We start from the raw sequence: 25349 nt of genomic DNA, 5'->3' as shown, positions 1-25349 counted from the left end.
ACCAAAATTTCAACTCTCAGGAGAAATACAGATATAAGCTTTTTTAAGATTTTTATTATGGCTCATTGACAGCGGCCTCACATACTGTCTTTACACACTGTATATCAGGCTTTAACAGCACAAAAACCAAGGCTATGGCATGAACGACGTTCTGGAATGTTCTGGGAATGTAGGCGCGGCTACGCCGATCACACTTTACAGTATATCACTTTGTACAGTACTAAGGTTTGACATTGGTTTTGGCGGAATCACTCGCCACACACTCTTGTTTCAACTCATTCATTGACAGCACTATAAGGCATATAGGGAAACAGTTTTTTTTCCTCCTGTAGATATAAAAATAAAAAAATCTGTTATGATGGGACAGCTACGATGAATTGAGTACTGAAAATGATGAATTACATTTTCTGGTGTATTAAGTTTCTGTGGTGTCCGAACAAAAACTATTGCTTTAGTTTTGAACCCTGACCACCAACCGCTTGGTCTGAAAAAACAAAACAAAAAAAAGAAGGGAATTCCCTGTGTAACGCCTTTAATCTGAGACGATTGAGAACAGTAAAGTATGTTTTTTGTGAAGTAAGCGGGGGAGGCCAGGGTCGCGAATGGTTTTGATTGCAGTAGAAGCAGAAGTATTTATTTCCGGTAATCTCACATTACCACGGTCAATAAAAACAAAACAAAAACAACTGTCTCTTTAAGTGGGCTACACACAAATCCGTATTATGTGTCTGATGTGAACCCCAAAGAGCCCAAAAGCCCCAAAGCTTGAGGCCTGAATAATAGAAGCCCTCCCCCCTACCACTCACAATACTCCAACCACTCTAGTCACTCCAGTCTAGGCGGTGGGGATCCAGACGCTCTTCCACTGGACGGCGTTCCTCCACATCTCCTCCAGGGCGGCAGGACCGGGTTCAGCCCAGGAGACGTCCCACTCCGGCCCGTCCTCACTGCGGCTGTGCAGCCACAGGGCCTTGAGGGGGCTGAGGCAGGTGTGCTGGAGGTACTGACAGCCCTGGGAGGGGGGGTATAAAATTAGATATGTTTATTTTATTTTTTTTTGTTTTTTGTGTTTGCTTGCTGCGGTCTATACCTCGGGACTGCCCCAGTACCAGATGGCCTTGATGACGTTGTGATTGGCCAGAGCCGCCGTCAGCTGATCTCGACCTCCCGAAATGATGCTCACCAGGCCGCCAGGAAGGTCTGAGGCCTGAAGCACCTGGGGTCCAAAGAGGAATCATCAGTTGAGATTTAATTTAAGATTTTTGTGTTTGGACATCGAGAGATAGACTCAACGTAGCTGACCTTAAAAAATAATATTTTCAATCTCATATGACAAAATGGTACATGTAGAAATTTGGCGTTATTTTCAATTCTTGACGATGCAGTAACACTGATGCATGATCGAGGATAATAACCACGAGTAACTGTGAATATGGTAAATTCTTATTACGTTAGAAATTTTAAGTATTATCAGAAACAGAATCAGAAAAAATAAATAATAATAATAAAGAACATTTTTATTTTATTATAAAATTTTCAGTAAATAGTAAGTATGTTTTATTAAGTAAAAATAAAAAATAAAATGTCCAGTATACAAATAGCCAAAAAAGTACAAATCTCTGAACACTTTGGTTGTTTTTCTTTTACATAATTTTACATTTTAAACATTTTTAGAGTGAGAACACACCTGGATGAACTCTAAGGCCGGCAGTGGGTACCGCTCACTGGGTACCATGACGACAGCGTTGCCCATGGCGACGGTCGCCCCGAGTAATGTCACCATGGAGAGGAGGGGCTTGCAATCGGGGAGGACCACACCGATCACTCCCAGGGCTTCTAGCAGAGAGAGGGCCAAGCCCGACTGGGGGACCGTCTGGGAGAGCAGCGGAGGGAGAGGACGCTGATCTGTCATGTTGAGCATTCTGAAGCAAAGTGATTGATGATATGATGTCTCTGAATATCTCCAAAGACTTTGGTCGTAGTCAAGCAGTCTAGCAGAGACGCAGATGTCGCCATTTTGACCTGAAAATCGAGCTATGGATGACGGTTTACATCTTTTGCTTGTAGTCGTAGGTTTTGCCGTTGTTCACAAGCGCATAAAAGTCTTAGAGATAATCCAATGCTAACCAAGGTTTCTGTGAAATGTTGTCACATCTAGGAACCTTTACTCTCCTTGTTATGCTTCCGACTTCAACACTTCACCAGCTATGGCCCATAGCTATGGCCAGCTATGTATGCGTTTGGAATTTCAACTTGAAAAATTTTCAGGAGTATGCGAGCACCCTTTTAATCCCGACGCTTCTTTTCCTAAAGAGCCGTAATGGAGACGGAGCCATTTCGCCGGTGCCGAATAGAAAAACAGACTGTTTTAACTTTAGATTTTGGTTTATTTTCGTTAGTTTCCTACAGATACGTATGAACGAAAAACAACAAACACAACTAAGAGACCACCCCACACTGTGCTGGAAAGACGGAGCGCTCCGTCACAGTGAATGTGCGTCCCTGTTCCAGAGCGTGTCTTTATATTCGATTTCGATTGATTTGTTTTCCTCTGTTTCCAACCCATGTACATCATTTTAGTGGTGACTTCTTTCCTTGGATTACATTTTCGATGTGACTAATCACAATTTCATATGCTCTCTTTTTCTGACGCCTTCATAGTTCACGAACGCATCACTTATTCGCACAATTGAGCGGACTCGGCGTGGTGACGAGTTTCTGTGGATTCATGTTTTTTTCGTGTTTTTTCATGAGGCCGGCAAACTAAGGAGGACTAAAGAGATAAAATATCAAAGAAGAGATGATGGACTCACCGCCGCACACCGGACACTACTCCAATGTACATTCTGAATCATAACGTGCACATTTACAGTACACACTATGATGACGTCATAAAGCGTCTTGCTCTTAAACTCATCTCGTTCCATTCGTTTTCGAACATTGGCGTGTCGATGACAAACGACCGTCCGACTACTTTTGGTCAGCTTAGGCAGTTTTTCACTAATGTCTGCTCTGCTCTGTGAATAGATTTGGACGAAACGGAACGACGTTCCGGTTATAACGGCACCTCAACCGTGTTCGTAGCTTCTGTCGTTGTTCTGTTCCACATGCGTCCCGTGCCACGCACGTCTCCACATTGCTTCCCATTGCTATTGGACTTCATTTTGTAATAATTAGATTTTTTTGTGTGTGTATGTGCATGTGTGTGAATACTCTTTTACTTGTAAATAATAAACCCTCCACTTCTGTAATGGGGAGACTTTGACAGACATATTGATGGCTCCGCATAGCAGTGTTAATGAGACAATCCTAAGTGGCCCCAATGTTCCCAAGCTAACAAGGAAATATCCATGGAAATGAGACAGACTCGCGCCACACACTGAATCTCACCGGGGATCCGCCCTGGGTCTTGTCACATCGCGCCGCCCAAAAGCTGAGCCGGCAGACGCTGAGCTCCACCTCCTGGTCCGCCTCATCCAATGACAGGCCAGTCTGGGCACTGAGCGACGTGGCCATCTCCCGCCTCTTTGACTCAAGTCCCTTGGCCAGGGAGAGGAGGGACTGAGCGCGGGTGGACAGACTTTTCTTCATCCAGCTAGGGCGGGATGGCGTGAGCAGTGGGAAGAAGTTGTTAAAAGGAGGACAGCTTTAAGAATAATCACAAGTTTCCAATTGTGTATATATTAAAAAGCAAAAATATACTACATGGCTTACATCGGAATGACTTAATTCCGCCAGGTGCATTTACATGTACGAGGAATTTGTCACAGTGATGATGGGCACTTGTCTAAGGATGATTAGCATTAAAAAAAAGCTTAAAGCAACACTACACACCTGTGTTTGCATTGGCACATAGTAGGATCTCCTCTCTCAGGTCAGACTTTGAAATATTATGACGCCCCTGTGACGGTAGAAAATAATCGCTCGACTGTTGGTATTTGTCTGTATCTGCGTGGCTCTCACCCGGGTTGGACTTTGCTGGCGGCCTCCACTGCGTTGCGTACGTCCTTCCTGCCACCGCCTGGACAGTACGCCAGCACGCCAGTACCCTCCGGTGCCTGCACTGCCACATTGCACCCAGACTCGGCCTTGCACGGCTTGCCCCCTACGAACTGGAGATAAGACTTCGGGGAACCACTGCGAGGAGGGAGGAGAAAGGGAGAAAAGTTAGGGGGAGAAAAAGAAAAAGATAAACATAAACATGGCTGGCTATGCATTAAACACCTCGCAGCTCAGTGAAGGCATAGTACTTATTACATAGTGATGCACATCAGTACATAGCATGAAACCACACACACACACACACACACACACACACACACACACACACACACACACACACACACACACACACACACACACACACACACACACACACACACCTGTCAGACTCTGTCGCCGCCACGGGAACGATAGCTGGCGATGCTGCTGTTCCAAACTTGGCGTAGTCCAGGGAGGTGGGGGAGGGGCACGGCTGAAGAGATGAGACGAAGGTAGAAGGACGTAGGAACTGGTACAGGCCCTGGTGAAGGGGGGATTGGAGGAGGGAAAGTTCACTCAGAGAAAGAGACCATGACCTCTCAATTATATAATTATAGAAAGAATATTATTATTATATATAATTATATAACTAATATTATTTTTCCCAATCATTATTATTTGTTCTACACCAGAACCTTTTGAACATTTTTCAGTTCAAGGAGCCAGAACAAATTTGTGTTGCGTTAAGTCAAATAACAAATGTCTAATGGTTATAATACCTTATTGGTATATATGTTTTCTTTTGATAAACCCAGTTATGATGCATACAGAGTATGACTGGTGGGTTTCACAAATCTAGTGTTGAAAATGAATAGGGTTGAAAATGCTGTTTAGGCCTTTTATCATAATCTAGTCTAGCTTTGACTCCTTAAAGTACAGTCTTTTTTTTTTTTACCTAGACCTGGTCTTAAATGGCCTGCGTGTAGGAAAAAAAAAATGAAATCCACTTTTTCACCGTTTAATTAAAGAATAAATTAAAGTTTTCACAAATCTGAAAGAGTTTTCCATGCTGTTTAATAGCAATACAATAATACAAACCATAAACCATGGGTTTTTATTGAAGTTCAGTATCAGTTATGTCTGTTACTGAACATTCAGAGGTTTTTGAACACACTATAACGTCAGAATGTGCTTTCAGCTAATTACTAAAATAAATATAAACACAAACTCAATTATTTTCCGACTAAAATATATTTAAAACTTTTGCACAAAAATTATTTTGATGTTTAAAGTAACTGGCAGACCCCCTGCAGTACCTCTGTGGACCCTCTCGGGCTTGCAGAATACCGGTTGAAGACCACTGTTCTAGACACTTACCTCCTGCCCGCCGTCGGTGTGGGTGCCGCTGTCCTTGTGGCCGGTGATGGGCAGGGAGGGGTCGCAGACAGAGTGGGAGTTCACCCACACCGAGCCCACGGAGAGGCTGGGGAGAAATAATATAACCAGTGAAAGGTGGGAGGGGGGAGTGAAAGAATTGAATAAGTGTTTGTTTGTGTGTGTGTGTGTGTGTGTGTGTGTGTGTGTGTGTGTGTGTGTGTGTGTGTGTGTGTGTGTGTGTGTGTGTGTGTGTGTGTGTGTGTGTGTGTGTGTGTGTGTGTGTGTGTGTGTGTGTGTGTGTGGTACCTCTTGGCAGCCTCCAGGGCCAGGGTGAGGTCTTCAGTCCAGATAGAAGCCGCCTGCCCATGGGGACTGTGATTTCCTGTGGGAGGAGTTGTTTTTTTTGTTTTTATTTTTTACCGAAAAACAATGTTTGGCTAGGTTCTTATAATTATTTGGTCAGAACAAAATGGCGGCCAAAGTTTCTGGCGCTCAGAAACCGGCGAACCCACAGACTTGAATGATAGATACCTTATTTCCTCAAATATAAACCGGTAGTCAAACAAAAACTGGGCCTCTAATAAATGCCAGGGTCATGGCCTACAATGACAAATAAAAGCTTGACTCAAATACAGGCTGGAGGAACAACCGGTTGGCGCTGCAGCGCTGTTCCAGTGTGAAACTCCACTCCCAAACAACGCAAATAAAAACATTTTGTTTTAACTGTAGATGTATTTAATTTACTCCCATTTCCTACTGCTGCATAGCAGATCGCAGATCACTTATTGGGGTAAATGCCCCGCTCTGAGCGATCCTGCTCTCCAGCACTCCAAGCAGGAAGTGGTGCGTTTGAGGCAAACTCGGAAAACTGGAATTCTCCCTTCAACTACCACCACAAGTGTGAATGTTAGGGTAGCTACTGGCTGTCTCTTTTTTCACCATACATATGTAAGCATGGCATGGCACCCAGATGAAAGTTTAATTTAAAGTGAATAATAAAATATGATTAAATATATTTATTAAACAGAGGGAATTCGATATACAAGCCTGCTTCTAATATAAGCAGGCTTCCAATAAAGGCCTGGTACCCTTTCTGTTGAGGCAAATAAAGGTCACTATAAAGGCCACTATTTGAGGAAATAGTTGTTGAATTTAATTTGGGGCAGTCCAGACAAGCTGTCATCCATTTTTCATGGTCATGTGAACACATTGCAGCCTGCTAATTGCAGACGTGCCAACCTTTGGAAAATTTTAGTACAATAGTTTAACAGGGAGTCTCCGTGTCATTTGAGTTACTGCAGCTAAATGACTCCATCAGTTATTCACACCATAGCCATCTCTTAATGAGGATAATCACATCGTATGCGAGCTACTACGGCTAAATATATACATATTTTGTTTCTCCACATTTCCCTCACTCTGGAACTGGTTGATCTTTATTTCAATGCCTACATTCAGGAGAGTTGTTCTGATCAGTTTCACAATCAAATAAAAAATAAATTTATTGCGTCCCACCAACACTTGCACGTCGAGGACCTGGGCCAGCCAGCCAGCCAGCCAGCCAGCCAGCCAGCCAGCCCCACACCCACACCCACACCCACACACACACAAAGTACCCAGGGTCACTCCCTCCGCGTTGCTCCTGAAGGTCATGAGTGGCAGCAGCGGGCCGGGTGGGGGGTCGACCACGCAGGAAGAGGAGGGGGCCATACCACACAGCACAGTGGGGGGGAATTGGGTGCCAGAGGGGGGTGCGGCACACGGCTGAATCAGCTTTGGGGGGGAGGGCAAGCAAACAAACAGACTTTAAACTGCCTGATTCTAGCCTGGATTTTAATACCAATTTTTTTTCATATACTGCATTATTCTGCAAAATAACTCAATTAAATTCCTGTTTATATATCCGTTTATCAGCAGTCTCAGCAATATATCATGGAGATTATGTCAAATGTCAAATGTATGCAATTTTTCTGGACTAAGTAGTAGTGGTGAATTCAATAATTTATTTTTACATAATGAGCATAAGTACATGAGCACAGTATGGGACACCTACACTATCTAAGGAATCGGTATGTGTGCATTCGCAGTCTCAAAGCCCAATGTCCTTCAGAAGGATTTTGGTACAGTCACAATGCCGGCGCACATGCGCTGCAAAGTGACACGCTGCAATGCATTTCAAACGGAGCTCCGCTTCATCCAGCTGCAGGGGCGGAGCTACATTAGGCGACAAGATAAGTTGAGCAGATTTCAACTTTATGCAAATGAGCAGCGCCAGGCGACAGCCAATAGGAGAAAAGATCTGCTCTCAATGCCGCTAGTCGTTGGAAAATGGACACCCAGACCACTGTGTAATTGTTCATGATTAAGCAATTTTTACTGATGAAAAACGTCCCTTAAACTATCGACAAAGTAAGGAACATGTCATTTTATGTTTCCCCAACAATGCCAATTCATTATTTTAAGGGCGGATGGCAAGACAAGTTATGAGTTTTCAAGTAGTAATTCATTTTCCAAGAAAAGCAAACCATCTTAATTTATCATCTTAAGTACCCATTTAATTTTTTTTAAAAGAACACACGGCACCCTCGATCTATATAATGTATATTAAATATGGAAAGGGTGAGAGGTTTGAAATGTTTGGAGTGCCCACAACAGCCAGTCGATTTTGAGAAGACACTCCCACAAAAGCCAGGGGCACATAGACCTGCCGACGAGACCAGAGCTGCTTGGCTTCACACTGTCACCGTTGCCAGCGGTGTGACCCTCGTATCACTGTTCCATTCCAACAAAAGATATTCCCATAAGAGATAAGCATATTATCTGGGGCTTAGAATTTTGCTTCGAGACCAATTTCACAATGTTGCTCAGCACTCCAAAGGAGGAAAGGAAAATCAGGGTACACACTGTTGCACATGATGTGAAGAATCTAACATTCTTTCAACGTAGATATATATTTTTTTTCCCATATAAAAAAAAATGCATGGGTCTCCATATTTCTTTTACTCCCCTTTAAAAACCTTAAGAGTACTTTACCCATATCTAATGCTAATCCAAACAAATAGACTATTATTAACGGTTATAGTTGACTGACCGTCGCCCCCTGCTGCTGGGCCTCCTGCACTGCGGCCTCCACCAGGGCTCGGTCCCCCTCAGCAGCCAGGGCGATGCACTTGAGCCCCGCCATGCGCAGCCTGAGCCGGGACGCCACGCTGTCCCACACGCTCTCCTGCACACACAGCACCCACTGTACCTGGGCCAAACAGAGAACACACAGGATGCTTCAGAGACGGCGGATGATGATGATGATGATGATGATGATGATGATGATGATGATGATGATGATGATGATGATGTGGTGGTACTGGGATGAGAGGTTCCAATTCTCTGCCTGGAACTCAAGTGTTATCATAGTTTTTTTTTTTTTTTTTGTTTAGCTGATGTAAAAATAAAAATAAATACTTATATACTTATTATTATTTATTACTCATTATACGTCATCCTTTGACAACCAAAAAGTGAAAAAGGGCATTTATCTCCTGTTGAAAGTGTAGATATTCACACACACACACAATATTTAAAACGGTTTCAATACTCATTTTCCGCACAAATGATATACCGGTGCCAGCTGCGCTTCCTTGCTCTGTCTTCTCTTTGAAAGCAAGTTCACACACACACACACACACACACACACACACACACACACACACACACACACACACACACACACACACACACACACACACACACACACACACACACACACACACACACACACACACACACACTCCTGCCCGCCCCCACCTTTCACTCTCACATACACACACATTCAAACAACTTGTGCAATAATATATGCATAAGACTGGTATTACACTGTATAAGCTAGTTAGCACATAGTTCTAACTTTTTTTCTTTTTTTTTTACTAGTGCATACCCGTTCAAGCTGTAAAATACTTTCTAAGACATGTGAATGGCACAGTTTAACAAAATGTCAATGATTCAGTCCATAGCGTGGCCGTTCAAGATACTCTTTGTTGCTCAGTTGCAGAGCCCTGAAGCCCCACCCCATGCTGGCTTATTGTTCGCTGTTTATTGAAAGTTTATTAATACTGCATGTGTCGCATGTCCAAATTGCACCAACTTAGACACTGCACGTCCTTGGGCCCCCAGCAATACAAAAGTAGATCAGATGAACGGTTGTCGAGATAAATTAGGGACATACCGACAGACAGACACACAGACAGATAAATTCCTGCCTTTAAAATTATTAGGGGTCCAGCCCCAAAGGGAGCCCTATTGCTACGTCAATGAAAAACTGAAGTCAGAAGTCTATGGATCTCATGGATCTGCCACACTCACAGACAAGATAAATAAAGGCTGTTTCTTTTCCTTGCAAAAAACCTGCAGGTATAATGTAACTGACCTTCTTGTTTGGATGTAATTTATATATCACCTAAAGAAGACTGAATTCATGTGAAAGAAAGTCCTATTTTTATTAAAAGATTTGTACATTTGAGTTGTTCCCCAAAAGGGGCTGGTAATTGGGATAAATAATCGTGATCACAATATTGACTAAAATAATAGTGATTATCATTTTAGCCATAATTATGCAACCCTACTTCAGAATGATAACCGATGTTAGTTGCGGCGTATGAAACCCACCCACACCCACAAACACCGCCCAATCTACACCGTAACCAGGCCAGAGTGAATGCACTTCTGCAGTCACAAAACACACCAGAACAGAGAGCCATTGTCGTCCACTGAACTTTAACGAAGGGCCGACTACCCTGGACCACACGTAGGGCAACATGATTCTTGCTAAAATGGGGATTTGGTTTCTCTCACACAACTCATATTTTTTAAATAAAAACATTTTTTGCAGTTTTTCTTTAACAGAGATAATAACATACAGTATATCAAACTGTTTGACTCAAACTGATCCCACTGACCAATTTCAACAATTTCAGTTGTTGCCCACGTTTCATGATATTAATGACGTTTTTTATAGTAGTCTGCAGACTTTTTTTTTTTATAGTAGTCTGCCTTAAAGTTATTTAAGGCAGACTACTATAAAAAAAAAGAAAATTAAATACTTTTTAACAGAATAACTGCAAGAACTTATTTAACTTAAAGTGTCTGCAGAGATCATATAAGGTTATATAGGTCCAACCTTTGTCTCTCGGGAACTCATTCCCATCCAGCCACTTTCTACGTGTAGACAGACAACTTCAGCCGATGTTGTAATAAATGGAAACTCGAAAAACTGTAACTCATGCTGCGTTTTACAAAACCCTGAAAACTATAATCGGTCACAGAAAGCGTTTTCGTACCACAGGAAATTTTAAGAACCTTTGGAGGAACTGGCCCTTTCATTTGTGTCCACACTGCATGATCCAGGAACGATCATAATTGTTAAAACACCGTTCTTGAAAGACAGAAAAGGAACATCCAGTGACGTAAATCCACGGTGATTGGCCGAAGCCATAGAGCATGAGAAATACTCATTTGAAAAAACACATGAAAAATCAGATACTTCATTAAATTAAGTATATGATTTTTCACGTGGTTTTTTTGTATAAAATAATGTTTACTTTAAATTTATACACAATTTATTTCAAAAACTTTAAAAGTAAAGACACTTAAAGGCTGATCACAGCATTACGGAAACTCAGAAAACCGTACCTAACACGACTAAACTGTGTATGCTGCCTGCAGCTATTATTATTATTATTATTATTATTATTACCAGTTACCCATAACAATGGTTTATCTTGTGCATAGTATCGCATTTTGTATATTTGGTTATACAAAATGACAATCTCTATTTCTGTCTTGTATTTTTTGGCTATTTGTATATATTTGACCATTTTTATTTAACCTTTTAGTTTTATAAACGCGCCCAAACCTCTCCAGAAAAATTCCTAGTATATGTCCTGGGGGAATGTCCTGGGGGAATAAACAGATTTTGATTCCAACGCATTTACTCAAAAGCTATTGTTCCAAATTTATCAAAACGGCATACTTTTCAGTGTCTGTTCAAGCCGATTTCTGCTCTGCCCGCGCTGGGTGAAGGCCGTCCATATTTACCTCTTTCCTCTTCTTGAAGGCGGCCTCTATCGCTGCGTCCACGGCGCTGTCGATATCGGCCGACTCGAAGACGATGAAGGGGCATGTGGCGCCGATGCTGGGTGAGAGAGAGGTGAGCCGGCCCAGCCCCGCCGTGGCCTTACACAGAGCCAATCCATCCTGAGATAGAGAGATAGAGAGAGAGAGATAGAGAGAAACCTCAGTCAAGCGACCCCCAGCCTCCAATCACGTCATGCCACATCAAGCAACTAGCTTTATTAACGAAAACTGAGATTAAAATGAAAAATAAATCTAATTTGTTAACTGCAATAAAAGCCAAGCCAGAAACATATTTTTTTCTCAATTAAATCTAAACTTAAATTAAAACCAGGTGAAACAAAGAATGATCTAAAACTCAAAATAAATAGTCCTCAGAAAAGGTCCACAGAAAAAAAGCACAGAATAATCCACTAGATGGTGCTTGCTCACCCCTAGAACGTGCAACGCTCTGTTTAGGGCTGAGCGTACTGTGCCATGTAGTCCAGCCTTTGAGTTAAGAAGATTTCCTTATATTTTATTTTTCTTCAACTGAGCTTAAACAGAAACTAAACTCGAAAAATCTAATTGAATTAAGTCACCTGCACACACCTGCTTATTTCCACAGTAGATCAGGTAGGAGGCGTGGGGAGCTACGACGGCGCCCACAGACACAGCGCCTCCCGGGAGAACGTCGAGAACCCCGGCAGGAAGTCCCGCCTCGATAAAAAGCTGAGCCAATAGGAGAGCGGGAGGCGTGGTGTTCAGACCGGGTACGACGATTACAGAGTTGCCTGCGAGGAATTCAGGGAAACTGTTCTTTTCAAATACATAAATGTGCTCCTGAATTGTCCAGAGCTTGTGTTTGCCTTTGAACGCCATCTTTTAAACCCCACTTTGACAATACATAATAATATTAGTTGTGAAGTCATTTGACCTTGAACCCAGGAAAATGATGTGTTATTTGCGTCTGAATGCTAATATTACATATTTTCACTATCTGCCCTGATAATTTGTGGCGGATGAAATCTAAAGATGTTTATATCTTAAATAACACTGATAGCAGATAGTTGCCTTGTGTCTGTATCACATGGTAAGCATCCATGTATTGTATTAGTGGGAGAATGTCTCGTTATGTACAGTGGGGCAAAAAAGTATTTAGTCAGCCACCAATTGTGCAAGTTCTCCCACTTAAAAAGATGAGAGATGCCTGTAATTTTCATCATAGGTTCACTTCGACTATGAGAGACAGAATGAGTAAAAAAAAATCCAGAAAATCACATTGTCTGATTTTTAAAGAATTTATTTGCAAATTATGGTGGAAAATAAGTATTTGGTCAATAACAAAAGTTCATCTCAATACTTTGTTATAAACCCTTGGTTTGCAATGACAGAGGTCAAACGTTTTCTGTAAGTCTTCACAAGGTTTTCACACACTGTTGCTGGTATTTTGGCCCATTCCTCCATGCAGATCTCCTCTAGAGCAGTGATGTTTTGGGGCTGTCACTAGGCAACACGTACTTTCAACTCCCTCCAAAGATTTTCTATGGGGTTGAGATCTGGAGACTGGCTAGGCCACTCCAGGACCTTGAAATGCTTCTTACGAAGCCACTCCTTCGTTGCCCGGGCAGTGTGTTTGAGATCATTGTCGTGCTGAAAGACCCAGCCACGTTTCATCTTCAATGCCCTTGCTGATGGAAGGAGGTTTTCACTCAAAATCTCACGATACATGGCCCCATTCATTCTTTCCTTTACACGGATCAGTCGTCCTGGTCCCTTTGCAGAAAAACAGCCCCAAAGCATGATGTTTCCACCCCCATGCTTCACAGTAGGTATGGTGTTCTTTGGATGCAACTCAGCTTTCTTTCTCCTCCAAACACGACAAGTTTAGTTTTTACCAAAAAGTTATATTTCTGGTTTCATCTGACCATATGACATTCTCCCAATCCTCTTCTGGATCATCCAAATGCTCTCTTGCAAACTTCAGACGGACCTGGACATGTACTGGCTTAAGCAGGGGGGCACGTCTGGCACTGCAGGATTTGAGTCCCTGGCGGCGTAGTGTGTTACTGATGGTAGCCTTTGTTACTTTGGTCCCAGCTCTCTGCAAGTCATTCACTAGGTCCCCCCGTGTGGTTGTGGGATGTTTGCTCACCGTTCTTGTGATCATTTTGACCCCACGGGGTGAGATCTTGCGTGGAGCCCCAGATCGACGGAGATTATCAGTGGTCTTGTATGTCTTCCATTTTCTAATAATTGCTCCCACAGTTGATTTCTTCACAACAAGCTGCTTACCTATTGCAGATTCAGTCTTCCCAGCCTGGTGCAGGTCTACAATTTTGTTTCTGGTGTCCTTTGACAGCTCTTTGGTCTTGGCCATAGTGGAGTTTGGAGTGTGACTGTTTGAGGTTGTGGACAGGTGTCTTTTATACTGATAACGAGTTCAAACAGGTGCCATTAATACAGGTAACGAGTGGAGGACAGAGGAGCCTCTTAAAGAAAAAGTTGCAGGTCTGTGAAAGCCAGAAATCTTGTTTGTTTGTAGGTGACCAAATACTTATTTTACCGAGGAATTTACCAATGAATTCATTAAAAATCCTACAATGTGATTTCCTGGATTCTTTCCCCCCATTCGGTCTCTCATAGTCGAAGTGTACCTATGATGAAAATTACAGGCCTCTCTCTTCTTTTTAAGTGGGAGAACTTGCACAATTGGTGGCTGACTAAATACTTTTTTGCCCCACTGTATGTGCCTGTTTTTTTTCTGGTGCGCTCGCGCGCGCGCGTGTGTGTGTGTGTGTGTGTGTGTGTGTGTGTGTGTGTGTGTGTGTGTGTGTGTGTGTGTGTGTGTGTGTGTGTGTGTGTGTGTGTGTGTGTGTGTGTGTGTGTGTGTGTGTGTGTGTGTGTGTGTGTGTGTGTGTGTTTACCCATGGCTAGCGCCGGCAGGACTTTGAGCATGAGGGAATAGAGGGAGCAGTCATCTGAACCCACTACTGCCACCACACCTGAGAGACACATATGCACAGACAAGATCAACACAGGGTTCAGAACACCCATGCACACACACACTACATAGCCAAACGTATGTGGACACCCCTTCTAATCACTATGTTTTGGCTATTTCAGCCACACCCATTACTTACAAGTGCATAAAATCAAGCATACAGCCATGCAGCCTCCATAGACAAACATTTGCAGTAGAACGAAAGCAAGTCCCCGCAGCCATGTAGGAAAAATCTAGTGGAAAGCCTTCCCAGAAGCATGGAGGCTGTTCTAACAGCAAACGGGGGGGAAATGAAATGAAATGTTCAACAAGCACGTACTGCCAGAACACAACCAGCCTATAGATCGTGTGTGTTCTTCGTGCAGAGCAGACATGTTTTGCTTTGCCTTTATCCTCACTAGTCTCAGCACCTTTTTTCCTGCTGTGACGCTTTTATAAAGGACTTAACTGTTTATAAAGGTCTAAACTAAGCTAAGCTAAGTAGCAGCAAGACGCCCCCCTTCTCCACAGACGGTTTCAACAAACTTCTACAGCAGATTGCAAAACCAAAAATCATCGGTTAGACGTGAACGTGGAAGTGAATGGACTATGTGGGATCGACACCACTTTACCTCACTTTGGGTCATAAATCTCCTCCCTATGAGTCTCTCGGTGCTCAGCCTGAAAGTCAATCATTTCCTGAGATAGACGACTGACAGGCAGAGCCCAGCGCCCAGAGATCTGTGATGCGAGCGGCTGGCCTGCATTATCATCCAGGCATAGCACCTCTTCTACCCCTGTCCTTGGTCGGGCACAACTGTGGACAGCTGTGAAAGGGAGAACGAGCAACAAACCGCCCCAACAACCAAGTGTGCAACTGGAGAACAAATTTGTTCCGCCCATGCAGGACACTGCACCTCCGTCTGATGACATGGATAACCTCTCATCTTCACACAGCAAGGTAAACACTGAGAGCAACTCATAAAGTGAAAGGCGACAGGGGAAGCTAACAACTGGGCCCCAAACTCTGATTGTGGATGACTTTGCTGTAAAAGATGCAAGAAGCATGTGCAGTAAGAACACCAAAATAATGCTTCCCAAGGATATGGTCTCTGACATGACAGAAAGAATCCTGCATATTGTGGCTGCACATCCAAGTGTGAAAACCATAATAGTGCACATAGGGACCCCGGAATCTGAGGTAGTGGTCGACCGATATGGGTTTTTCAATGGCCCATGCCAATATAGTTTTAATTTTTTTTTTTGCATCTGATAAAATACAACAATTTAATAATAATAATAACAAATGAGACACAAAGTTGCTAAACTTGAATTAACATTTATTTTAAATAAAAAAAATGTATCAACTAAATAAATGTCCACAGGTTATCAAAACACTACACTTTGGGGGGAAAAATAATGTATGAATGAGAAAAAAATAACTGTAAGCAATAAAAAAAAAAATAATAATAATAATAATAAACTGCGTCATATTAAAGTCTGGTCGGGAAATAGCCTCCCTGATACAGAGTGCAGGATTTATTATTTACAGGTAAAGTATTTGCACAAAAACATCCTGTTTTTACAAAATTAAGTCCCGTAGCAACGGAAAGCAACGGGGAGACGGTGTGACGCGGCTCAGGACACACAGGCAGGCACGTGTGGGGGGCTTGATGCCCATGGTGCCCTTTTTATGCGCTGCGTTTTTTAAAGCGTGAATGGGCTTCGCGATAGCGGAATATCCACAATCTGGACGCCCGCGATGGTGCGTCCCCCTGCCGCTCCATTCCCTTATTGAACCAAAACTAAAAAGAACCGTGTTGTGTTTCAAAGATTAGTTTCATACAAGTTAGGAAACACACTAAAATAAATAGATCTAAAATACGAACACAGCAAAATCGGCACGAGAACACATGCACGGTGCAGCACCGTGTAGAGGACAAAAATATATATATCCACTCAAATTCTCTGAGTTAGTTGTATGTTTTGCCTCAAATGCAAAGTGTTTGCAAACAGCACTCCTGCTGTTTTCTTTCAAAACGGGTCACAGAGGCTCTGCACTTGCCATCTTTAATGAGCTTACACCATAACAAACTGGAGGGAATGAGACAGTGAAAGCCGTGAGTGAGTGAGAGGAGGCGAGGCTATGTGGCCACTGCAGCAGTGTGTGTGTGTGTGTGTGTGTGTGTGTGTGTGTGTGTGTGTGTGTGTGTGTGTGTGTGTGTGTGTGTGAACTTGCTGTCAGAGAGAAGACAGAGCGAGGAAGCGCAGCTGGCATCGGTATATCATTTGTGCGGAAAATGAGTATTGAAACCGTTTTAAATATTCAGAATCGATATGTGTAGAAAAATCTATATTTTTTACAACACAAGTCTGCAGAAATGTTTTGTTTATCGGCCTTGTGAGCGCGGTCATCGGCCGATGCCGATTATTTCAAAATGTGAAAATATCGGCCAAATTAACCGGCCGACGGATCAATCGATCAACCACTCGTCTAAGAAATGGAACAAGATTTGATTGATTTGTTGAACACAGTCAGCTCAGTCAGTGTTTATTGGCCCTCTACCGCCAGTCAGAGAGGAGTTGAGAGATTCCACAGATTGTTGGCACTGAACACATTTCAGCTTTGCCGATTTCATCTTTTTAAGGCAAACGGACTTTGCCTTAACAAATCAGGAGTAAAACTTATCTCTATCCTATTTGACTTCCTGCGTCACCCATCTGCTTCCTCAACCAAGGACAAGAGGAATAAAAAACAAGTAACATAACACAACATGGAAACTTTGAAAGAGAGCCACCTCAGCCCCCAACCCCCCTGAAGAGAGCTTTAAACATCATCAAGATTAAGTCATCAGAGCCAAGCGGAAGAGGAGTCTCCACCCCGCTCGCCGACAACCGCCTGTGAGGATTCACCTTCTTCACCCTCCCAAACCAAATCCAGGTCACCTCCCTCTCCAGTCACCCTCCCCCTCTTGGAGTTCGCTGACCAGTTGAAAGAGCAGGTCACCGCTAGGACCAAACATACCCTCCGCCCCTTCCCCCAATCTACTCTCCCACTTTCTTTCCCATAAACCCCCCTCTGCGTCCACCTCCACCATTGCCACATCCTGCACGATGCCATCAGAATCCTCCTCCGTCTCCCCAGCCTGACAAAAGCACAGCATGTCCAGTTATTTGTGTACAAGATACAGAACGCTCTAACTGATATCTGCTGGGTCCAGGCTGCAAGGCTAATGGACTCATGGCTCTTCCCAGGACAAGTTGGGGCCCTGTGTGAAGGTAGCTTCCTCTATTCCTGTCTTGATAAGTAATAGAAAAAGAATGGTGAATCTGCTAAGAAACAGGAAGCAACAGATTCTGCAAATTTATCGAATTTTTAATCCATCCCTCGTCGTCCACAGCCTGTCCCAAAATTTTGGCAGTTAATGCTTTTAACACACTAAATCTATCTTTATTAAATGTTAGGTCTTTGGCAGGAAAAACATTTTTAATCAATGATTTTATGATCAAACACAACCTTGATTCTAACTGAAACTTGGGTAGACCAAGATAACTGTGCAGCTGTTCTTATGGAGTCAACCCCTCCCAGCTTCAGTTTTATGAGTGAAGCTAGAATGCATAAGAAAGGAGGTGGACTTGCCATTTTGTTTAATGATTCCCTCAAAGGCAAATATCTTGTGGAAATTTTGCTTCTTCAGTTGAATTCCTCCTCTCGAGCTATGTTTCTAAATATTTACAGGCCACCTAAATACTGTGCAACCTTTTTTGACGACCTTGCTGAACTGCTGTCGATAATCTGTATTGACTTTAACTGTATACTGGTTGTGGGTGATTTTAACATCCATGTTGACAACCCCCAGGATAAACGGTACTAAAGAACTGTGTTCTTGATAACTATGGACTGAATGAGCATGTGACGGAGCCCACACACGACGAGGAGCACACTCTCGACCAAATCATCTCCAAGGGTCTGAACATTTATAAGCTCGTGGTGCCTGACGTTGCTCTCTCTCTCTGATCATTCCTGTTTATACTTTGACAGTAATATCTCCATACACACAAATATTCAAAGAGAGGAAATCACAAAACGGTATATCACTGAAAACACCACTGCAAGTACTGCAAGTTAATGCATCACTGTTCTGGGTTACTGCATACTGCGCTGTATTGCTGTTCTGTTTGGTGTTACTGTATTGCTGTGTCGTACTGTTGTATACTGTACTGTATATCTCCATACACACTTTATTCACATGCACTTTACTGCACATATCTGTATATAAAAATAGCCTATCCCATATAAATAACTCTATTCCCTTCACTTCTATTTTGTACCCCCACTCTCTATTACCTTTTTGAAGTCTTATAGTCAATCATAGTCAAAAACAATAATAATGCACGTGCCTGGTTTGATACTGTCGACAGGCTAACAAACCCTCCTGTGTCAGCAGCCTCTGAACTTCTATCCTCCAGGGCCTGCAATGAATTTGCCTCCTTCTTCACCGACAAAATTCCGAAAATTAGAATTGCAGTTAGTGCCCCAATATCAGGTACAGGGTATGTGCTGTCCACTAAAAATCAATTCAAATACAATGACACAATTTGTTCCGATCAACCGTAAAAACTTGGAGGACATACAACATCTTGCATCCGTTTTTGGAGCCAAGGAAGAATGAGTAAAAGTCAGCGCTCAGTTCAATATGTAATGTTAAAAAGCACAAACCAAGCCAGAAATGTAGGTGTAGTCATGAACTCTAACCTTAATTTCAACAGCCACATTAAACAATTATAAAGTCAGCCTATCAGCTTAAGAATACATCAAGGATTAAAGGACTTATGTCTCAGCAGAATTTGGAAAAACGTACAGACTACTGTAACAGTATCTTTACAGGTCTCCCTAAAAGATCTATCAGACAGCTGTAGTTGATTCAGAACGCTTACTAAGACCAAGGGAGTGGATCATATCACTCCAGTTTTCAGATCTTTAAACTGGTTTCCTGTCCGTCAAAGAATTGAATTCAAACTACTAGTGTTGGTTTATAAAGCACTGAATGGTTTGGGGCAAAATACATTTCTGATCTTCTGCAACGTTACAAACCAGACCTCTCAGGTCATTTGGGACAGGTCTGCTTTCTGTCCCCAGAGTCAAAACTAAACATGGAGAAGCAGCGTTCAGTTTTTATGCACCATCATTTTATGCATGCATCTGGAACAAACTCCCAGAAAACTGCCGGTCTGCTGCAACTCTCACTCCTTTTAAATCAAGGCTGCAGACTTTCCTGTGTGCCACTGCATTTTACTGAACCAAATTTGCTCTTGATTAATTTCTTGCGCTGCACTGTAACTTTTAGGACTTGGTTTTATGCATTCAATTTTTTTTATTAACTTTATAATGTAGAACACATTATAAAGGTAATAAAAAAAATATAATTCCTTTTATAAGTTGTTTGTTTTGCACATTGTCTTAATCAGAGCTCGACATTTACGCTTGCCCGAGGCAAGTAAACCAGAAAACCTCCTGCAGTTGAAAAATAAACGTGATCTCTAATGTAACGTTATCTGAAAATAGACTGCGTACTGTACCGTTGAAGCTTTTCCAGCTGAGCTGCATACACAAGTGGAGGGGGGGGGGGGTGACTTGTCCACTTGAGAAGGCAGAACAGAGACCGTGCACACTGGTACGCACTCCATAAGAGTGGTTAACATTATGGACATGATTTGGATTGTGATATCAAAGATAAGATAAAATGTTAAAACATGACGGTGTGATATGATGAGTAGAATTAGGAAAAAAGTGAGATTAGAGAAGAATGTACTGAGCGGAGACGGACTTGGAGGATAAGAGACGCACTTCCACTAGTTCCAAGCATTTCTGTAATCTATGAAATTGTATGAAATGTTTTGTGTATATTTATCCCACTACAAAGATACTTATAAGGATGTGACTGGACTCAATTAACATCCTCTAAAACAATTTACGCAATTATAATGAAAGCAAGGCATTTAATGAAAAAAATCCTATCCTATTGTTTTAAAATGAATGTTATATTCCCAATAGTGGAACATTGAGACATATTGACAATTTACATATTTAGAACACATGCACAATGCACAACAATTTTGTGTTTTCCTTTACATAAACAAAGACATGTCCACCATAAATTGATCTAGAAAAGGCACAAACATAAAACATAAATATAAAAATATAAAAATTCAACAGAATGCAGGAAATGGCCACACCTCCCACTTAATGTCTCCCTCCTTATGTTCAAATTAAAGCTTATTTTATAAAAACAAATAAATATTTATTTCCATGTCATCCATGCTGGCATCTCACTGGCAGGCTGTGACCTAACTCCCTCCATACTCTGGTGATCGGATCACCTATCTGCGATCTCGAGTAGCCATGATTGGATGATATGGAAATAGAAACGATCGCCAAACTCCTATATTCTATACTGTCTATGTATACCTCTTTATTGTAATTGTTACCTGTTAATTGTATGTTTTGTACATTAATCAATTATAATAATTGTCCAAGTCCCTGTTTGTTTTATTTATTTTATTTATTATTTTTTAAGAGGCTTACATCTTCCATTTCGGGCAAGTAAACGAAAAATTTATGTTAAGCCCTGCTTAATGCTTCTGATGTTTTATGTAAAGCACTTTGAATTGCCTGCTTGTTGAAATACTGGTGCACACTAGTAGCTTCGTTCGCACTGTATTATAACGGCTTTTGTCTATCTAAAACGGCAATTTCGGATAACTGAAAGATCTCCAGGCCAGTTCTCCAGGGCTAATACCGACTTGACAAGGTAAAATGCCATTCGGAGAATAAGCAAAATAACTGTGAACAGAGAGTAAAATGAAGTATCTTTGACTCATTTCTTGCAATGCACTGCAACATTTATGCATTCAATGTATTATTATTATCCTATATCCTTTTATAATTTATCTATTTTGCAGTTTGTCTTAATGCTTTTGATGTTTTATGTAAAGCACTTTGAATTGCCTTATTGTTGAAATGTGCTATATAAATAAACTTGCCTATACACATTTTTATAGACTGTACATACATGTCACTTGTCTCACATCAACTTCTACTCCCAACACCTCTAAACTTCCCTTAAAATCAGCCATCAACCTACCGCCATACACATAAACACTACGACAAAGACATACATTTTCAGAAAGGACCTAAAAACATATCTGTTTAATTTAGCTTTTAAATAGGTACTAAGCAATTCAGCCTCACATTTTCTTTATTATCATGTACTAATTATATTTGTTTTGTTGTTGTTTTGTTTTGTCTTTTCTATTCTGTGTTAAGTTGTGCATGCATTTATTGAGTGTTCTAATTGAGCACTTTGAGCTTCTTTTTGCATTAAAAGGTGCTACATACGTAAATAAAACTTGAACTTAAACTTAAACACACACTCACCCAGTGGCTTCCAGCCAGTAAGAATTGATTCGCTTAGCTCTGCCCAGCTGGCGTAGTACTGTGCCAGCCTGACCAGGGAGGAGGGAGAACAGGTTGCTTGGCACAGGTCACACAACTCCGAGACACACTGGCCATGCTGCCCAAGAGCGCCCGCCCACCTGGGGGGGAAAAAAAGCACAGTCTTCAGGATATATCCATTCTTTTTTTTCTACTTATTCAACCACCTCTTCACTTGCTATTCTATCTATGACCCCATTCATGTGAATTCATTTAGATAGAAAGAGAGAAAGATAGATAGAAAGTAGATAGATAGATAGATCTGATTAGATTAAGCATTATTATTAGACAATTGCTGTGTTGTAAGAAGGCTGGTCTGCCGTTTTGTTCACCTGAGCAGCACCTTCGCCCTCGTGTGGCCGGACAGTGCGCCCCAGTTCATCTTCAGTCTATCACTATTGGTGACGTCCAACTCAGCGGCACACACCATGCTGCAGATGCTGCCACCTGGACAGATGGGAGGAACAGAATACACACTTTAATTTATTAAATTGTTGGATGAATGGATGGATGGATAGATTTTAAATAGTGATAGAAAGATAGATATAGATCTAAAATAGACAGACACAGACAGATAGATAGACAGACAGACACAGACAGATAGATAGACAGACAGACAGACAGATAGATAGACAGACAGAATAAAATATTAAAAATGAAAATGGTGACATATGGAAAATATACAATAGATTCAAGAGGTGTATTTGTCACAGACATATACATGCGATCAAACATATATGCAGTGAAATGTCATAATAAATAAACATAATAGTTATCATTACCAAATAAAAAATCTGCCAATAAACACTAAACCTAATGATAAACAAGAGATATAACTTAAAAATAACAGAAAAACTAATAAAAAAAGATAAAAATGAAAAATACAAAAAAAATTGAGTCCGCTACAACAATGTACAAAATAAACACTGAAGCAAAAAGATGAAAGCATAATAATCCTGACATTAAATATAACACTGAAAATTTCAACAAAATGTTGGCAAAAGGCCTATACACCTCTTTAGATATCTGATATTCTGATATTGAGCGGTATCCTGCAGAGTACAGACAGGAATAATTAAGTCAAGCGAATAAGCTGGTTCAACAGAGCCGAGCCAATTTATTCAGGCGGTTAAGCTGACTTAGTTGCACAAATGAAAATGGGAAAACTAAGCGGTTTTTCCTCAAAGCACAGGCCGATGGTTACCTTTGGCATCAGTCAGGAGGCGCGTCCGTCTGTCAGTCGGCCGAACAAACCTTCCGCGGATGAAAACCCCAAGGTCACGAGACTGGAGGTCCAGCCAGGCCTGACGCACAAAGTGAACAACAACATTGTCAACAACAGAATCGTCAACAACAGCATCGTCAACAACAGCATCGTCAAACAACACAGAGAATTTGTATGGGTGTGGAGTTGAATTATTTATTCATACTTTTTTGTGTTAAGTTAGTTGACATGCGTTTCTGCTTGCAGCTGTGATCGGGAAAACCAAAAAGAAAAAGGACATTACACCTGTGTCTATGTAAGCTGTAGGGAAAGGGGAATTCATTCGACTGAGTGTTATGGAGGACTTGGGTCATTCAAAGTATTTTTTTTTTAAGAAAAATATATTTAAGATAAGGCAAGAAAAGTTGATGTCAGCACTTTTGACGTTGGGGATATTGTGATTGACTATTTTGACATAATGATGCATTTGTTATACAAACATGTTTGACCTTAGCTCTGAGACACAAAAAAGAAAAACACGCACAAGCTTCCTGCTGGGAAATGTAGTAATCTTCAAGGGTTTAAAGAGGCTGCTACTTTGAAGGAGAAATGTAGGTTTGGCAGCATTGATAGCTCAAGGTCCACCAGGGAATCCCAATTATAGGTGGGAGGAAACACCAATCAGCCAAAACATTAAAACCACCCTAATCACTACTAATATTGTGTAGCTTACCTTTCTATCATAACCAGCATTAACATTTTCAGCAATTTGTGCGACAGTAGCTCTTCTGTGGGATCGGACCAGATGGGCTAGACTTCGCTCCCCACGCATATCAATGAGCCCATGGCGCTCATGACCCTGTCACCAGTTCACCGGTTGTCCTTCCTTTGACCACCACATTTTGGAGATCCCCTGACCTAGTCGTCGAGCCATCACCATTTGGCCCATGTCAAAGTCGCCTATTTTTCCTGCTTCCAACACATCGACTTCAAGAACCCACTGTTCACTTGCTGTGTAATATATCCCACACCTTGACAGGTGCCATTTGAACGAGATGAGCAATCTTATTTACTTCACCTGTCAGTGGTTTTAATGTTGTGGCTGATTGGTGCATATCATACTTTTATAATTTAGATATTTTTCATTTTACATGATATTTCTCCATCAAAGTTCTATTAAGGCCTATGACACAGGACAATGAAGATGAATGAACAATGAAGGACAATGAAGATGACACTTTCCTTTTTATGTTTTTATAAAATCTTGTTCTGTAATAGTTTGAGATGTAAAACTTGTGCTCCAGTTGGTTGGAGCAGAGAACCGACACATTCTCTGAGCAGTGGCCAGTAAAAGAAAAGGAGTGCGTCAATGTCAACCATTGACAGAACAGGACCAAGGTACACTGCCCTTTTCACCAACGCCGCAAAATGCCATTGCCTCTAAATTGATCAAACTTACCTTTTGCTACCCCTCAAATAAAAAGTTTAATTCAATTCTAGATTGTTTTATAACACATTGAATTCATACCCCAGAGACCAGAAAGCACTTCAGTTAACTTCAGAAAGGTGCAAATACCCAACACTGTTGCACATCCAGCTAAATCAGGTCTTCTGTGAAGACAATCGTGAGAACTGACCATAATAATAAGTTTAATCAGAATCTCTCATCACACAGTGATGTATGTACACAGCTGAGATGCTGTGCACCAGACAGAGACAGTACTGTCACGTGTTTACCTTGTGAGTTAGACCCAACCAGTCTTCACATGACTTCAATTAAAACCCCCGTTTGAAGATCAACCGATCCACCCGGGGCCTTAAAACCCCACTTCGCGTGAAAGCTGCTTGAAATATTTTCCATAACTGACGGAAAGTTAATTCCAATGTTGTACACGTTTAACTTACCTGCGCTGAGGCCGCACTAGAACTAGTTGGTCCGTACTCCATACTTTGAAATATATTGTGCACTGTCTTGGTGGTGCTGCCAGCCATAATAGTCACAATGTTGCGATAGAAAAGCAAACTCTCCCTTGCTTTGGAAACAGTCTTAAATTTAAAGTGTGGTATGTAAATCTACGAAGAAGACTTGACTGAAGGCCACGTCAATACGAGCGCAACACGCTAGCTCGATCTCGTCAGACCCCACGGACCTGGCAACTGTACAGTGGGCGCAACGGACCCACGGAACGGATGAGCCCACGGAATAG

General features: G+C 41.7%; 1 protein-coding gene across 2 annotated transcripts; it reads right to left on the bottom strand.

Moving 5' to 3' along the window:
* On the bottom strand, positions 1 to 25168 carry aldh16a1 (aldehyde dehydrogenase 16 family, member A1). Of its 2 annotated transcripts, XM_080009238.1 has the most exons (17): positions 25048 to 25168; positions 23143 to 23242; positions 22271 to 22385; positions 21882 to 22039; positions 14388 to 14465; positions 12073 to 12254; positions 11446 to 11604; positions 8450 to 8608; positions 6975 to 7131; positions 5665 to 5740; positions 5359 to 5464; positions 4383 to 4522; positions 3964 to 4137; positions 3391 to 3595; positions 1688 to 1873; positions 1091 to 1216; positions 1 to 1012 (listed from the first exon to the last, which is right to left on the bottom strand). In XM_080009238.1, exons 1-17 carry the CDS (start codon positions 25132 to 25134, stop codon positions 836 to 838), a joined length of 2385 nt encoding a protein of 794 aa, XP_079865364.1. In that variant the 5' UTR covers positions 25135 to 25168; the 3' UTR covers positions 1 to 835. The 2 variants fall into 2 exon arrangements, with proteins under 2 accessions (XP_079865364.1, XP_079865365.1); XM_080009239.1 differs by lacking the exon at positions 1 to 1012 and having other exon boundaries at positions 1107 to 1216; positions 1688 to 1922.
* Between the last annotated feature and the right edge of the window lie 181 nt (positions 25169 to 25349).

Source organism: Zeus faber (assembly GCF_960531495.2).
Source record: "Zeus faber genome assembly, chromosome: 11".
Classification (NCBI taxonomy): domain Eukaryota; kingdom Metazoa; phylum Chordata; class Actinopteri; order Zeiformes; family Zeidae; genus Zeus; species Zeus faber.
This window is presented reverse-complemented; position numbering and strand designations above follow the sequence as displayed.

Bases quoted from the DNA above. Each gene is read 5' to 3' on its own strand.
- aldh16a1 (XM_080009238.1), bottom strand. From the start codon at position 25,134: ATGGCTGGCAGCACCACCAAGACAGTGCACAATATATTTCAAAGTATG. The intron at 8,609-11,445 runs GTAAATATGGAC...TGTTTGGCCCAG, and splicing joins CCTTCAAGAAGAGGAAAGAG to GTACAGTGGGTGCTGTGTGT. The intron at 5,741-6,974 runs GTACTTTGTGTG...CTCCTCCCACAG, and splicing joins CGCGGAGGGAGTGACCCTGG to GAAATCACAGTCCCCATGGG.